At 39.3% G+C, this 16,067-nt stretch overlaps 1 protein-coding gene across 1 annotated transcript in view; it reads right to left on the reverse strand.

Annotated features, from left to right (window-relative positions):
• Positions 1-13,475, reverse strand: part of DDX1 (DEAD-box helicase 1) — a 32,839-nt gene extending 19,364 nt beyond the window's left edge. Inside the window, exons 1-12 of the mRNA XM_033125125.1 lie at positions 13,345-13,475; positions 10,604-10,655; positions 10,246-10,309; positions 9,222-9,251; positions 8,518-8,614; positions 6,643-6,690; positions 4,156-4,239; positions 3,836-3,919; positions 3,164-3,240; positions 2,589-2,661; positions 795-871; positions 559-673 (exon numbers count right to left, since the gene is read on the reverse strand). Of these exons, the coding sequence (XP_032981016.1) occupies positions 559-673; positions 795-871; positions 2,589-2,661; positions 3,164-3,240; positions 3,836-3,919; positions 4,156-4,239; positions 6,643-6,690; positions 8,518-8,614; positions 9,222-9,251; positions 10,246-10,309; positions 10,604-10,655; positions 13,345-13,360 (817 nt within the window). The 5' untranslated portion in view covers positions 13,361-13,475. The remainder of the gene's footprint in view (positions 1-558; positions 674-794; positions 872-2,588; positions 2,662-3,163; positions 3,241-3,835; positions 3,920-4,155; positions 4,240-6,642; positions 6,691-8,517; positions 8,615-9,221; positions 9,252-10,245; positions 10,310-10,603; positions 10,656-13,344) is intronic.
• Between the last annotated feature and the right edge of the window lie 2,592 nt (positions 13,476-16,067).

The raw sequence follows: 16,067 nt of genomic DNA on the forward strand, positions 1-16,067 counted from the left end.
AAAGGAACTAAGGTTTCTTTAAAACTACTTGCAATAACTGCAGTTGATACCTATGTTTCGTGATGAAGTCAACTAAGTTATGAGATGTACTTACGTCCAATAACTGAAATCGATTAGTACAACGGGTACGAGCATGAGCTCTGGACTCAGCTCTACCACTTACTTGCTGCGACCCTAGGCAGGTTACGTCAAGTCCTTACTCCCCACGTGCTGTCTGTAAAACGGGAAGCAGTACTACCTTCCAGGCTTGTTGTGCAGGTTAAATAATCCGTGTAAAACACTGAACACTGTGCTGTGGCATTTAATAAGCACATGTTATAAATAATAAATATCACCATCATCAGCAGCAGCACTTGGATTCCCAAAACGCCTACACAGAAACCAAATACCTAGAGATTGTGAATTAAGTTTTGAAGCTGTTTTGACTAACGTGTTAAATAAAGATGTGTGACTAAACCAGCAAGGGGAGTGTACGTAACTGACTCATTAAGAGACGCCTTACTTCCTGGGGTTTCCACCCCATCCCACCCCTGAAATCCTTCCTCTCAGATCCAATACCTGTGTGCTGCGATTTGACGATGTAACTATCCGGTGCCTTGGAAAGAGCAACGAAACCATCTTTTGGTGGAAACTTAAATTCTTCTTCACCAAAGTTAAATTTTAGTTCAGCATTCTAGCGTGGAATAAAGGAGAAAATGAAAATTCTTAATCTAATAAACTAGCCAATACAAAAGAACGCAGATCAAAGTAGCTTATAACCACAGCAAATTTTTTCTAACTAGATTCTTAATTACCTTCAAAACACAGGCAGGAAAGAGGGCTTGGTTCTTCATATGTGGTGGTATTTCAAATGCCAGACCAAGGTCTTTTCCTGAAAAAGGAAAAAAAAAAGTAAAAGAAACCAAAACTTCCACATGCTCACACCATCGACCTACCAACAGGCCTGCTTTCATGCTTTTCCTCATGTTACCGTGGGGAAAGTATGCCGCGTAACGCCGACCTCTTCACTTTTTTACTCGATCCTGAAACTGTCCCCGCTCCCCCTCTACATTTTTAATTATTCCCTTCCTCCTGGATAACTTCCATTACACACTTCAACTAGACACTCCATGGCGTACGAATGTACCGTAATAGCTCCCGTACTAAAATACCGATTAACTTCCTTGAACCCACATGTTCCCCCATTTATCGTTTTCCTCCTCCCTTCTGTAGCAAAACTCCCTGATTTCCATTTTCACTGAGTCCACTTCATTTCATTCCTTTCTCTACTGACCTCATTCCCCACTGCGCTGCCCGTACTCATCCCTCACTCCACTCAAACACTCTGTCAAAGCTCATTGCCAGATCCAGCGTTTACTGCTCACTCCTCATCTTTCCAGACCAGACTCATCAGTAGCACTGGACACAATTTGATTGTTCCCTTCTCCTTCAAATACTTCCTTCACTTGGACTGCAGGACCTCAGTCTTTCTTCTTTCTCCTCCTCCTGGCTTTCTTCCTCCTTCTGCGGATTCTCCTCGATTTGCTGACTTCTAACCGTAAGAATACCCCAGGCCTCAGAGCTCTCCTATTCCCGATCTACTCTCCCGAGGTGGTGTCATCTAGTCCTATGGCTTTAATTATCTTCAATAGGTAACTCCCAAAGGTACATCCAAAGGTACAAATTTGTACTCCCAAAGGTACAAATAGGTAACTTCAAGATGTAACTCCCAAAGATACATCTCCAATCCTGATCCCACCGCTGAACTCCTGACTCGCACGTTTAACTACATACTTGATTTCACCACTTGGAAGTCTAATAAGTGTCTCAAACTTGGTAAGCCCCAAAAAGAACTTCTAGTATCCAACTTGCTCCCTGCCTTCTGCCACCACCCACCCACCTGCCAGTTTATTTTCAACACAGAAGCCATAATGTTTCTATTAAACTAGACAGATGATACAAATTCTCTTCTCAAAACCCTACTAGCTTCCAATCTCATTCAAAATAAAGAATTTCTATCTCAGCCCACGAAGCCCTACATGGCCTGGACTCTCTACCTCACCGATCTAACGCTCTACCACCTTCCTCCATGCTTGGCGTGCTCCAGCCCCACTGGCCCCCTCCCTGTTACTCAAGCCCCCCAAACACGCTTTCATCTTGGGGCCCTCTGCCTGAAATACTCTTCCAAGATATCTGCATGGCCCACCACCCACCACATTCCGGTTTCTACTCAAATGTCAGCTTATCAGAAAAGCCTTTTCTGACCATCCTATATACAACGGCACACCCCCAAACTGCTATCACTCCCCATTCCCTTACTCTGATTTACACTCTCTCTCAGCACACCTGCCCCCACCTAACACGGTATCTGTCTGTCTCTCCTCACCAGTAGGTAAACCCCACAGAAATAAACATGTTAGTCTACTCCATTTTCTGCCGACTCTCCAGCACCTACCAGGGTGCCTGGCACATAGCAGATGTTCAATAAGTATCTGTCACAACAAAGGGAGGGAGGGAGAGGCATTGAAGAGGGTGAGGGAATTTTTAAAAAATCACAAATATTGGGTTACACATATCTTCTCTAATAAGATGATCCACAGAAAGCTTACCATTTTTGGAGAATTTGATATGCCCTTTATCTATATCCAGGTAACATCCAATGGTATCATGCATAGTGAATTCCTAGAAAACCAGAAAGTCAAGTGCTGATAATAGAAAGCAATATCATAAAGTTAAAAGTTCAAACACAGCTGCATCAAAAGCATATGTTAGTGTTTCAATATAATTCCCTAACGCTCTACTGTACATGTTAGAAATGCCTATTGTAGCATTTTGCATATAATAGTACATTCATCTCACAGGCTTTTTAGAATCAACATGACTTTAGACTCACCAGAACAAATACATTTAGATTCACTATGATTAAGAAGTGAGAATAACATACATATTAAAGTCAAAGCCAAAACCAAAATGGGGTAAAAACAGAACAGGAAGTAATATAATTTGGAGGAGCTAAATAAATTGTGCAACATTTCTTCACTGAAGTCCAAATCTGATCTGTGGAAAACATTCACAAAATCCATCTGAATTTGAGAATCACTTCTACACCCTCAGTCACGTCATGAGTGATCAAGTATGCAAGACAACTTACTAATGCTATGATTAAGTCAATAATACAACTTACCTCTCCATAATTATCAAACTGTTTATTATGGGATTTCTTTCCTGTTCCACCAAAGCCAAACCCAAACTTGTCCGTACCTAGATTTAAAAAGTATTTTGTTAATGTGGTAAGAGTAAATATAAAATTAAAATTAAAAAATATGAAACTAAGGGGCGGCCGGTTAGCTCAGTTGGTTAGAGCGCGGTGCTCTTAACAACAAGGTTGCCGGTTCGATCCCCACATGGGCCACTGTGAGCTGCGCCCTCTACAACTAGATTGAAACAACTACTTGACTTGGAGCTGATGGGTCCTGGAAAAACACACTTAAATAAACAAAAGTTACAAAAAAATAAATTAATTAATGAAACCACAAGCCCGTAAAGGAAGTTTACAAATTTACAGTAACTTAGAGCATCTAGGCAGTGTTGTCTGGTGCGTACTTGTGCACGCCAACTGGACTCTGACTGCCCTCGTAGCCTTAACCTATTCCTCCTGATTTTATATGGTGGTATATTTTTTGGTGCTTCAAATCTTTTTTAGAATGGGCTGGGGTGTAGATAAATATATGATTTCCATTTCTCTAAAATACAAACTTTGTATGGTTAAGCTTATTATTTTGCTCCCTATTGTAATAAAATATTAACAATCCACAAATATAAATTACTCAATTCAGTTTATTTTAGAAACGCTTACCTAGATCTAAGGAAGCCTGCATGGAAGACCAGCCAACTCTGCATAAGCCTTGGTCGTGACAGGATACTTCGTAGTAGTGTTTCCCTACAAGGGCAAAATACTTTAAGATCTATAAAAATCACACACACTGATTCATTTACCACATAGCCACTTTCCCATTGTTTCTGAATTACAATTGGTATGATCCAAATGAAGAATTGTAGGTCTTTTCGTAACATGAAAAATCATTTCAGGTCGCTGATTTAAAGCTATTTGAAGAACGTTCCTGGGGTAATACATGACCGCAGAAGCTTACACAAGTGCCAGTGCTGTTTGCGCACCTTTCGTTAGTCCTTTGGTAGCTCGACACCCATGCCATTCCTTCATTTCTCTGCTTTGACAGCAAAGACCATCTGAGCCAATGGCTGCATTTGAGAAAAACACAGAAAACCATGTCAGTACAGAGACATAAATCACGCATTCTGAACTGAGTATTGTTCAGTCTCACTAATAAGGTAATTCCTTCACTTGTTGCAATGTGCCAGAGCCTGAGACGTGCTGATTCCTGAGTGATAGTGATATCTTCCCCATCAGTAATAAATTGCCCTTGTTATTCCCCTGGAGGGCCTCAGCTATGCTGGGGACTTGTTTCTGTACTGTCATGTGTTCAATGGGACAAGATTTTACTGCAGTATGTCTAGAAAGCAATCAAAAGAGCACCTAATCTGACTTGCACTAATAGTAGCTGAATCACCAACATAAGTGTGTTTAGACAACTATTCTGTAGTCTTTTAAAGAAATGGATACTCAAGGATGATGCAGCACCCACTCATCAATACTTTTTGCTCTGATTTCATGCTTAAATTAGAGCTTGAGCAAATACTATACTTAAAAAAAAAAAAAAGCAGGAACTGCCTCTCACTTGTTCCTCAATCCATGGATCCAGAAACCACAATGGGAAAGTGGGAAAAAGCATGAATAAATAAACCTGTAGTTACTTGCGAGCATTAGGACTCTAAAAGATGAAGTCCTATATTATACACTACAGTCAGTCACGGTGCTTACTGGTGCTTGTCAGCTTTAAGTAAAGCATTTGGCTTTTGTCTGTACTGCAAAGAAACTAGAACTTCTGTCCTGGTTCAGACTTGCAACTCAGATTCAGCTCCTGAATGTACAACAAACTTTTAAAAAGCACCTCATCACACATTTCACTTCCCTTATTTAAAATTAATTTCTTATTCAAAGTATAAATCTTACACATAAGGGTACTACATTATGTGAAACTTTGAACTTTGTAAAACATTCTCTAGCAATGGTAAATCCTTAAAATTCTTATATTTAAAATTCTTTATGCATGTACACAGATATAAACTTTATTATAAATTAGATATCATATGGTGGAGAGTCGCAGTCTGGGGTTTTTTGTTTATTTGTTTGGGATATGATTTCTCATGCCCATTCTACATTTCTCTGCATCCTGCTTTTCTTCCTCAGTACCTGTTGAAAATTCCTGCAGGTCAACTCTGTTCCTGACACATGATCACTCACGACAAATCTAGAAAGTACTGACTCATTCTTGTAATATCCTAACAGTCCTTGGATACACCTAGTCTTTGTTAATCATTCTCTTAGCAATAGCATTCACTTTGCTGGCAGTGTTTATAATTACAAATAATGCTGCACCAAAAAGGTTTGTATGTGTATCCTTGCATACTGGCACTTTCAATCCAATGGGCTAGACCTTCCAGGAATATATACATATACATGTACATATACATACACACACACACATATATATATATATATATACATATACATATGCATGTATGTATATATGTGTGTGTATATATACATATAGAGAGAGAGAGAGAGAGAGAGAAAGAAAGAGAGAGAGAGAGAGAGAGAGAGAGAGATTTTAACAGGTAATGCCAAAATGCTTTCTAGAAAGACAATAATTCGTAAGTTGGTTATCACTCTTTTGGATTCTTGCCAATCAGATGGGTATAAAGCAACATCTCACTGTAACTTTAATTTCCATTTCTCTGCTTTCTGTAACCATGACTTCTGCATGTTTATTATAGCCATTTGGAGTGGCTCTTTTGTGAAATTCCTATTCATGTTCTTTGCCCACTTTGCTTATTGGCAGTTTATTTTTCTTATGAAAACACTTTATCTGCTATCTACATAAGGACCATTTTCCAGTTTATAAGAATTCTTTATCTTTCATCAATGTTGCAAGTATTCTTTCTATATTTATTTTTTGTCTATTGACTTTTTCCTGTGTTATCTTTTCTATCTATTTTTTTAAATTTTATACAAATATACCTAATTATTTTCTTCTACAATTTCTGAATTACCTATTTGAGTTAGGAAAATTTCCCCATCCCTAAACTATAAATGTAGTTTTCTACATTTAATTTGATATATATATGTGTATATATATGCATATGATATATATCTTATATCTTAACTACGCAGAGAAATTGTTTCTAATTATGAGATAAGTCAGTTTAGTATTGCTCCAGATAGATCATCAATCGTGCCAGTACCCTTACTGAATAAATTATTCTTTTTCCCACTAAAATGAAGTAAAATTTTTTTCTACATATCACCTTTACATATATACTGGGATCTATTTCCATCATATTCCATTAACTTATTTGTCTATTCCTGTCAGTACTAAACTGTTAAACTAGAGTGACTATATTCTAATACTATATTCTAAATCTTCATTTACTGTTCTCTTTCATAATTTTCTTAATATCCCCAGATATTATTAAAAACAAGTTTCTGAATTACAAACGAGCTGCTAAAATCTATCCACTTACCAAAAGCAGATCCTCTGTCATATGGGTTCATCTGCCATTTGTTGAGTACTAAACAAATTAAAATAAGAAAAGTTACCCACAAACATATGAAATTAAAAACACTACCAAAAATAAAGCAAATAGTTTGTATTTTATATGATAACTTAATTCCTCCAAATTCAGTATGGTTTCACACATTGTTTCGAACGTCCAAGTAAAAGTGTTTTTATTAGAGGCAACACTGAAATTGAAAACTGAAACATGTGAAAGATGACAAACACTGGCCCGCCTGGGGCTACAACTTTTCTCCTCAATGGCTTCAGTGCACTTCGTACTAGGTGGCACTGATCTTTGTCTTAACTCTGTGGGCACTGATAAAATGAGTGTTGGAAACTAAACATGCTGACTTCAATCAAAATGAAAATAACTGACCAACATATCAAGATCTAATTATCATTTTATCATAATTTAAAGAAAAGCATCTCCTTTATCTTAAACAATAGCACATTCAAAAGTCATATTTTTTTCTCCTTACATTTATGGGATCAGCATTTTCCTTTTCTAAAACATCTTAATGGTATATGGATAACCAAAGAATCCTAATAGCTGTAGAGAATTCTCCACGTTTTCAAGCCTGACTTCCCACTCAAGATAGAAATCTTTTCTACATATTTCTGGTCAAATGATATCTACCATCTGTTTAAACACTTTGAATGATGGAGAAGTAACTTTCTCTTGAGGTTCTCTCTCCCACTGTTGGCTCAATCTAGCTACTTGGACGTACATAAGTTAAAGAGAAACTTTCATCTGGGTTATTTCTAATTAGTCCTGGTTCTACTTTCTAGAACAATTATTTTCCCTCAAGTTCCCTTCAATGATTTAACAACTTTCTCTCTTACTTGTGTCTCCATGTTTAAACATCCAGTTTCTTTATTCCTCATAGGACATGACTTTTGGAACCACTGCCATTCTGGTTACTCTCCTCTGGAAGCATTCTCTTTTATAAACCATTCATAAATAATGCTTTATAGTTGTTACAAGTTCTGAAACTATTTTTGAATAGGCCAACAGTCTAAGTAGTTAATATCTATTATGTAACTCACAATTCAATTACAAATGAGTTCATTCTATGAAGTATGTAACATTGTTACTTTCAAAGTACTGAGAAGAAAATGTTGATATGCCAAGTTCACTCCACTTAAGCTTGCAATTTTGTCACAATTCTGCTTTGTATTATGAAACAAAAGACTTAAAATATGGAATACATTTTGTTAAAACAAAACCATATACTACTCAAGATAGAATGGAATTCAGAAACCATTTAATCCAAGCAATATAATTTAAAGATGAGAAAACTGATTGTTCATGGGACAGACAGGACCAAAAACCCTAGTAAAGGACCAATATCCATGTAGATAGGACTAAAAATAAAAAACTGATTTGAAAATTTATACTTTACATTTTAACTTCTTGGGCTCCTTTCTTATGTTAAAGGAAAATGTATGCCTCTCTTCCCTGGGAAAGGCATCTTTCCCACCATTATGAGTTTTTACCCCATCAATTATTTGTAAACTAGTGTAAAACACTGTACTAATTTACTTTAGTATTAGGCACAAAAAGTTAAATCAAGTTAATAAAAATATTAAAATAACTAAATATAAGTTCCCAAATGCTAGTGTTTCTCAAAAAGTGCACTATTAGCATTTTAGGAGGCATAATCTTTTACTGTTCATGCCCTTCATGACATTTAGCATCCCTGTTTCCAGTGCACCAAATGCCAATACCACCCCCGAGATATTCACAATAAAAACGCACATTCAAATCTTACATCTGTAAATTCCAAGGATGAGAATTACTAACTTATGCAAAAGAAAAGTATTAATATGCAAAACTTACCTGAAGCACCAGTTTTAATTGTTGTTTTTCCTTTTTTGCCTTCCTGCTGGTCTTTCAGAGTTTCATAAACGATTTGGATAACTGGAATACTGAAAGCCTATAAAAGAAACAATAGGTCTCTATATATATTTGCATTCAGATATTAATGACAATTTAATAATCAAATACAAATTACAAAAGTAATTTACGCATTTTAAATAATTACACATCTTCCAGATTGCTGCTCCAATTTCATTTGCCCAAACACAAAATACCAGTAAGGAAACAAGAGAGTGATTGAACGAAGGAAACAGGAGCCAGCTAACAGGCTAAAACCATAAAGAATGGGGTTCTGCAGAATGAACCTGAACTAAAGAGGAAAAATACCATTCAGGATGACAAACTGATTCCCCTATTTAGAGCAATCTCTCTTTGTAACCTCTTTATTACTAGAGCCACTGCATTAAAATTCAGAAGTGACTATAAATACTAGAGACTGCAGCTATTTCTCCAACACCAATTTAAAACTATATTCTTAAAGTCATACTCTTATAGATGTTATTTCAGAATTAGCTGGCAACAAAAATATCATTCTCAGTGGCAAGCAATTAATTCTTTACATTTTGGAGGAGGTTGTTTTATGAAAATATTTCAAAGTAAAAACTACTGTTCAAAGTTGCTTTAAAAATCAACTATTATAAAGTCAATTTAAGTTTATTACTTACACCAGTTTTTCCACTTCCTGTTTCTGCAGCCTAAACGGAAAAAAAAAGTTAATTTCACAGTTTAGTTTGTCAATTAGGTCAAATTAACGTGATACCGTGTAGAAATCTTTAACAGTTGACTGGCTCTATTTTCAGAGTGTCTCTGGATTACTCAGGTTTCCTTAGTCAATGCCGCCTACTGACAGTCTTGTCACTTCTCTCCCAGTTCCTCAAAAATCTGTTTTTCCCTTCTTTTTCCCATTGCTACTATTCAAATCTAAAGCCTCATTACATATTCTAATCTAGAGTATTACAAAAGTATCTTAACAGTATCTAGTCTCTCAGAGCTATACTACAAACTAATACCAAATTAGTCTTCATAAAAACACAATTCTAACCATGTAATATATCCCTACTTGAAAGTTTCCAATGATCCCACTGCAACACATACCAATTCTTTCACACACCACTTGAGAAAGAGCTCAAATAACCTGACCCACTACATATTCACCATCGACCCCAAGTTACACCCCATCAGACACATATATTTTATGCTTCCATCAGATTGAATGACTCCCGGATCACATTCTACACTCTCCTCCCCAGTTTTTGTTGAGGCGCTCTCTACCTAGAGATCATTCCTCTTTCATCTTCCCTTCCCTTGTCCAAAATCTACTTCCTCCAAGCAGAACCCTATGGTCCCTCATCCAGGAGGATAACTGGACCGACAATTGAATCCTGTTCTACTCTGCATCCCTTACAGGGGTGCCACACTCTCTCTTCTATGACATTAATCTGTGTATATCTCACCGTGCTACTGGGTTTAAGCTCCTCGAGGACAAAAACTGCACCTTACTCACCTGTGTGTTCCCCATAACTTCTACCTAATACTCTGAGTACAGTACATGTATGATAAATATCCGTGAATAAAATTAATTTGGCAAAAATGTCATTTTTAAGCCTGTGGACTTCTTAAAGGAGTTTATAAACAGCCCCAGAATTGTGAACCCCCAGCTCCCAACCACCTCACCAAATTTAAACATACCATAAGTACATCACCTCCTCCTAGGATCAATGGGATAGATTCAGCCTGGATATCAGTTGGCAGACTAAAAGAATCATATTTTGAAGAATTTCAGTTGGTTAAACAAAAAAAATCACCTAAGCTAATTAAGGCACGTTAAACTATAAACCCAAAAGTGAATTTTATTTGGTAAATACTACCAATCTTTTTCAGCTAGAAATATACCAAAGTTTAAAAAGGAAACTCTCTATAGAGAATCACAAGAAAAACTGAACTTCACTTACCCAACTAGACCAAAAAATACTTGATAAAATAACTAACAACTGTTTAAATTACAAAGCATCATTGTCACAGGGGCTTTTCAGCTTTGTGTACTTACAGCCAATCCATCTCTTCCACAGCTTGTGCAATCTCAGGCATAACACCCATCTCTGAAAATAAAAAGTAATTTAAAAAAAAACTACACACATTAAACTTAAATCAGATTGCTCTTAAAATTACTGTACATGTAACAGAGAACAGGCTTTGAAGAATAGTTCAGTTATATAGCACCTCCTGTGCGGCACTGTTGAAAGTTAAGTTTTGGAGAAAGACTTAGTTCAAATCCAAGCTCTCACTTACTAGCAGTGTTACCTTGGGCAAGCTATAAACTGTTTTTCTCTACACAAAATGAGACTAATATTACCTACCTTACAGGGATATAGGAAGGTTACAGATAATAGTAATACATTTGGCATGTAGTTGTCACTTAATACATAGTAGCCACCAGTGTTTCCCTCTTCTGACTAATGAAAAATCTGCCCGAGTTAGAGAGAAGGTTCTAGACCAGCATCTTGGTTGTTTTATCTAGAGATAATGTGGAATTCACGTGCCTTGGCTATTCGAGAACCATGTGAACACCGTCAGGGATCTGAGAAAAGTGAGCAGGCAAGTGGAGACAGCCACATTTATGGGCAGCCATAATGCAAACTCTGGTTAACTGAAAAGAGAGCCAATGGTGAAAACTTGAGTACTTGGAAACGTAAGCTGAAGAACTACTCTGTTATTTGTTCACATATTTAAATAATTTTACTTCAAAATCAGTCGTAAATGAATAGATTGGATATTTCTGATTGGATTTTCACATTTTTATCATTTCTCAAATGAACTATAGAGGGTAGTTAAGTATGTAGTTAGTTGGATTACGTAAATCTCCTTTCCAAAGAAGAAGTGATTTTTTAAGTCTGCATTTATAAAAAAAAAAAAAAGCAGTTTTCATTATTATAACAAAAGTATATATTCCTATTTAAAAAATTACAATACTCAAATATTCACAAGCCCAGAAATAACCAACTTGGGAATTTTGTATTTCTGGTAATTGAGAAAAGGCATAAAATAAATCTACAAATTGGATATATCCATTGCAAAGTAGTTTTTTTCTTTGCATCAGGTGAGAATCATACTAGCAATACACTAAAATTTTATATAGTAAACTAGTTAATGTAAACATTGATGGCATGTGAAAGTATAAAAATCTTTTTCAAAAAGGAAAGCTCTTCTACCTCTAAATCTCCACAGGAAAATCCACAGATGGAAAAACTAATCAAGATCTAATGTATATCCAAGCACACCTTTCTAAACATTGTCCCTATTAGTGTCTAGCTGATTCTCTCCTAAAATGCAGAAGCTGATTCTCCTAAAATGCAAACTGCTTGTACAAAGGGAGTGATGGTGTGGAACACGCTGCTTACAGAATACTGTACTGCAATTTGAAGCTGCTTGAGAAACTGTTAAATTGCAAGCAGAAACCACAGACTGCTTTAAGCAAATTCCAGACAACTTCTTATTCCACTCTGGTCATGTTCTCTGCATGTTTGTCTTGAAACTATAGTATGCGTTCTTTAACATTTTTAACACTTACGGAAAAACATTGGAATATTCACGTTCTTTAATTCTACTCTTGTCTTTATTTCATATCACAGACTCTTCTAGTTCTTTACGCTAACATTCCTGAAATATTTGCATGACTCCCAAGGAAGTGAACCTACAAAATGACAACCTGGAACTGCCCTACACACTTTGACTCTAAAATCTTGTTTTAGGAGAAAGCTGGGAAAAGAAAATTAGCTATTACTCTGAGTAACTGGCCCTTGCCTCCTCTTATGAGATGCAACAACAATCAGGAATCCTCTCTCATGACTAAAATGTTGGAATTCCTAATGTTCTTACGGGAGAAAAATGGAAACAGTATACTACTATGTTATAACATCTGAAGTCATCTTGGTAGGTTGAGAACATTAAAAGATAGTAGGCCTGAATTGATACATTAACTGCTATACACATTTATCATATTTAGTATATATATAAAACTTATTGCAGCTTCCTAAAATGGTGGCTGTATAAAGGAAGGATGATAAAGGAAGAAGGGAAAAACAACTGTTGGGTTAAATTCCCGTTTGGAATAATGGAGGCTATCATACAGCAGGTAAATAGTATTTTAAAAAATGTATGCTGGGGTCGTGTGTAGGAGAATGAAAACGCTTTCCCATTGGCTTCAGTATTTAACGTTAATGTTGACATCGTTTGTTGTTGATTAACAAGAAACACCAGGTTTATGCCTGGGGCTTTTATTTTTGGAAGGGCCTGCAAACAACTGGACAACGGCAGGACGGTCACTTTCCCAACTGCGCCCTCCCCACGCCCTGCCGCTCGTCCGCCTGGACAAGTGCCCATCAGACGCGGGCAGAAAAAGGTTCCCCAGCACCACTGCCACGTCCGACATGCAGGAGGCCTGGGAGCGGAGAACAGCTAGAGCAATGCTATCGCGCCAGCTTAGCAGCCGCGGGTCCCCTGGCAGGACAGCCAAGTGCACAGTGGTAGAAGAGAAAGACAAGCAGGGAGGCCCGGCCCGGCCAGCGGCTGGAGGGAAGGCACTAACCGCAACGCGGAGCGCGCGGGCCGGGCCTCGCGGAGTCGCCCCTGGTGCCCTCGCAGCGCGGGGACCCAGGCGGACCGCCGTGGACAGCTCCCTCCTGCACCGCGCGGCACCTGTCCGCCCCCATCCCAAAGGCGCCCCCCAGCTGCCCATGGGCCGAGACGTGGATCGAACCGCCCGCACCAGCCCCAGCCCTGCAAACGCACCGGAAAACGCCGCCATCTTCGTCCGTCCTCCGCGGCTAGGCTCGCACTCCCTCCCTCGGCTTTGACACGCTGCGCCGTGGCAGCGCGAGCTTCCGGCGCGCGGCCTGCGGCTTTCCAAGTCCGGGCAGCGGCCCAGCCCCGGGAAAATGGTTCCGGTGCAAGAAATGACCGGCCCCCGGCCGCCGGAATGCGGACTCAGTTCCTGGGGTCTTTGCCAGAGCCGGTCATCAGTAGACGTAACTAATAGTTGCCACTTGTTTAGAGCACGCTATGTGTCATCAGGACCAGTTTTCCAAACAGAAGGAAGCAGATGTTCTGTGGAGGGTCATACAATGGCCCAGGATGATCTCACAGCAGAATGTGCCCTCTCCTACCTCCTTCACCACCACCGCCACCACCACGGCCACCACCACGGCCACCACCACGGCCACCACCACGGCCACCACCACGGCCACCACCACCGCCACCACCCCCTCCTCTCAGAGATAAGCAGGACTTTGTATTGTGTGAATGACCTGCAGAGAATGTGCTGAACTCATTGCCTAGAAAACCAATCCTGGTGAGCGCCTGGCACCCTGAAATAGGTAACGATTTGGGTCTCCCAATCTCTTTTCCACAGTGTTTGATGTAGTATTGATAATTTCAATTAACTTCAGGAAGTTTTGGCTCCTTTCTCTTTGCAGAGAGAAAGGAAAAGTAAATGAATGCTTAATCCTCCCAACTCTGTCAGGTAGTATTACTATCTTTAGATGAGGACACTGAGATTCAGGAAAGTTAAGTGACTAATCCAAAGCCGCACAGCTAGCCACTAAGTGGCAGTGTGGGATCTGAGTTACATCTGCCTAACTCCAGGGTCCCTGCTGTATTATCTGTAGCCTGCCACAGAACACACGACATGGAGAGAAGTGAAATCCTCAGGCGAGATGTATCGGGATTTAGATTTCAGGAGCCATGCTCCCTGGATCTGAATTCTAGCTCCGCCACTTGCTAGCTGTGTAACCTTCATAAGTTTGGGCTTCGATGTATTCATCTGTAAAACAGTCATGAATCTTGTAGGATTCTTATATGGATTAAATAAAACAGGTAAAGCACCTAAAACAGTGCCTGGCACATGGTGACAATATGCATTAGCTCTATTATTATTACATGTAACACGATTTACCCGAGGCTCCAACAGCCAAGACAGTACATTCAGGCCTGCAGCTTCACCCCTCCAGGGAGCACCATTCACAATGTATATTTTATATTCTCATTTAATTTACACAGATCTATACAAATAATATCCCTGAGAGTTACGCAATGTAAGCAGTTCTGAATAGGTGCCATGTACCCCACGTTCTAAAGACAGGCACAAGATCACATGTTATGCAGGACTTGCAAAGGGGAAATCTGCAACCTGATTTTTGTGCCCTTAATCAATCCCCACCTTAAACATACGCGTATGAAAGGATGGAAGGTGCAAGGTAAGAGAAAATATTTCTCTGAAGAGAGTGTTGAAGGACTGTGGCATTTTTCCTTCCTCAGAGGAGAGTTTCCCAGGGGACTACTCAAGAAAACTTTTGATCTCGGGAGTTTGGGGAGCATAGGTATGGTATGAGACACTGGGCCAGAAAGCCCCAAGGCGGCAGGGCAGGAGGAGACAGAGGGAAGAAGAAGGCTGCTGAGGGAGCAGACCACATTTCTAACAACTATGTGGGAAAACGTGTGACTTTTTCCTCCAAGGGCTAACAACCTGTGCAGGGTGGGCTTGAGGCTATCTTCAAAGAGAATGTGCCCAAGAGAGCTGCCTGGAGAAGATAAATGATGCAGTAGACAGACCCCTAAAGAACCCTGTTGTATTCATACCTCCTAAACAGAGGAGAAACATCATCTGCCTCATGTGAGTTACTTGGAGGATACTAGCAAAAGAATCCCCGAGACACACACAGAAAGTGCCCTGAGTGAAAGAATCAACCTTGAGTGTGATTGAGCCAGAGAGCACAGGAATCAGATGGCCATGGCACCAGCCAGATAAAGGTGGGTATCTCTTCTCCACCACTCACAGGACTTTATGTCTCCCCCGGGGTCAGAAACAACAGCTAATGGGAGACAGAGCAGAGAGGAGACTGGCCACACAGCCTCCCTCAATTGTAGGGAGACAGTCCAGGAATCCCTGCCTGGTCCCACAAATCCAGGTATATACCATGTTTCCCTGAAAATAAGACTAGGTCTTATATTAATTTTCGCTCCAAAAGACGCATGAGGGCTTATGTTCAGAGGATGTCATCCTGAAAAGTCATGCTAGGGCTTATTTTCCAGTTAGGTCTTATTTTTCCGGAAACACTGTAGTTAGGTGGGAGGAACAACCACCACTAGGTGGCGGCAAACCTCAGCTGAGTCAGGTAAAGTTTAAACTGGACTTAAAACTCCCTACTGGGAATTCCCCGGTACCCATCCACATTTATTTCTATAATCTCACAATAACACCACATTTTATGTAATTGGATCTTTTGGATCCAAATAATCATATTATGGTGGAATTTTAATATGTTATTCATGCACCGAGGAAAACTGTGCTCTGCATAGCTCACAGCAGAACACATGGCTTAGCAACTGCTAAGACGGGCCTAAGAAACATGCCCTTCAGAGACCTAGGACAGTGTAGAGAGGATGGGCCATGTGAAGGACTCTGTGGACTGTCCATCCAAAAGCCACACACAGTCCGCTTTCCTCTTGTCTTTATC

The sequence above is a fragment of the Rhinolophus ferrumequinum genome, chromosome 13 (genome assembly GCF_004115265.2).
Source record: "Rhinolophus ferrumequinum isolate MPI-CBG mRhiFer1 chromosome 13, mRhiFer1_v1.p, whole genome shotgun sequence".
NCBI classification, from domain to species: Eukaryota; Metazoa; Chordata; class Mammalia; order Chiroptera; family Rhinolophidae; genus Rhinolophus; species Rhinolophus ferrumequinum.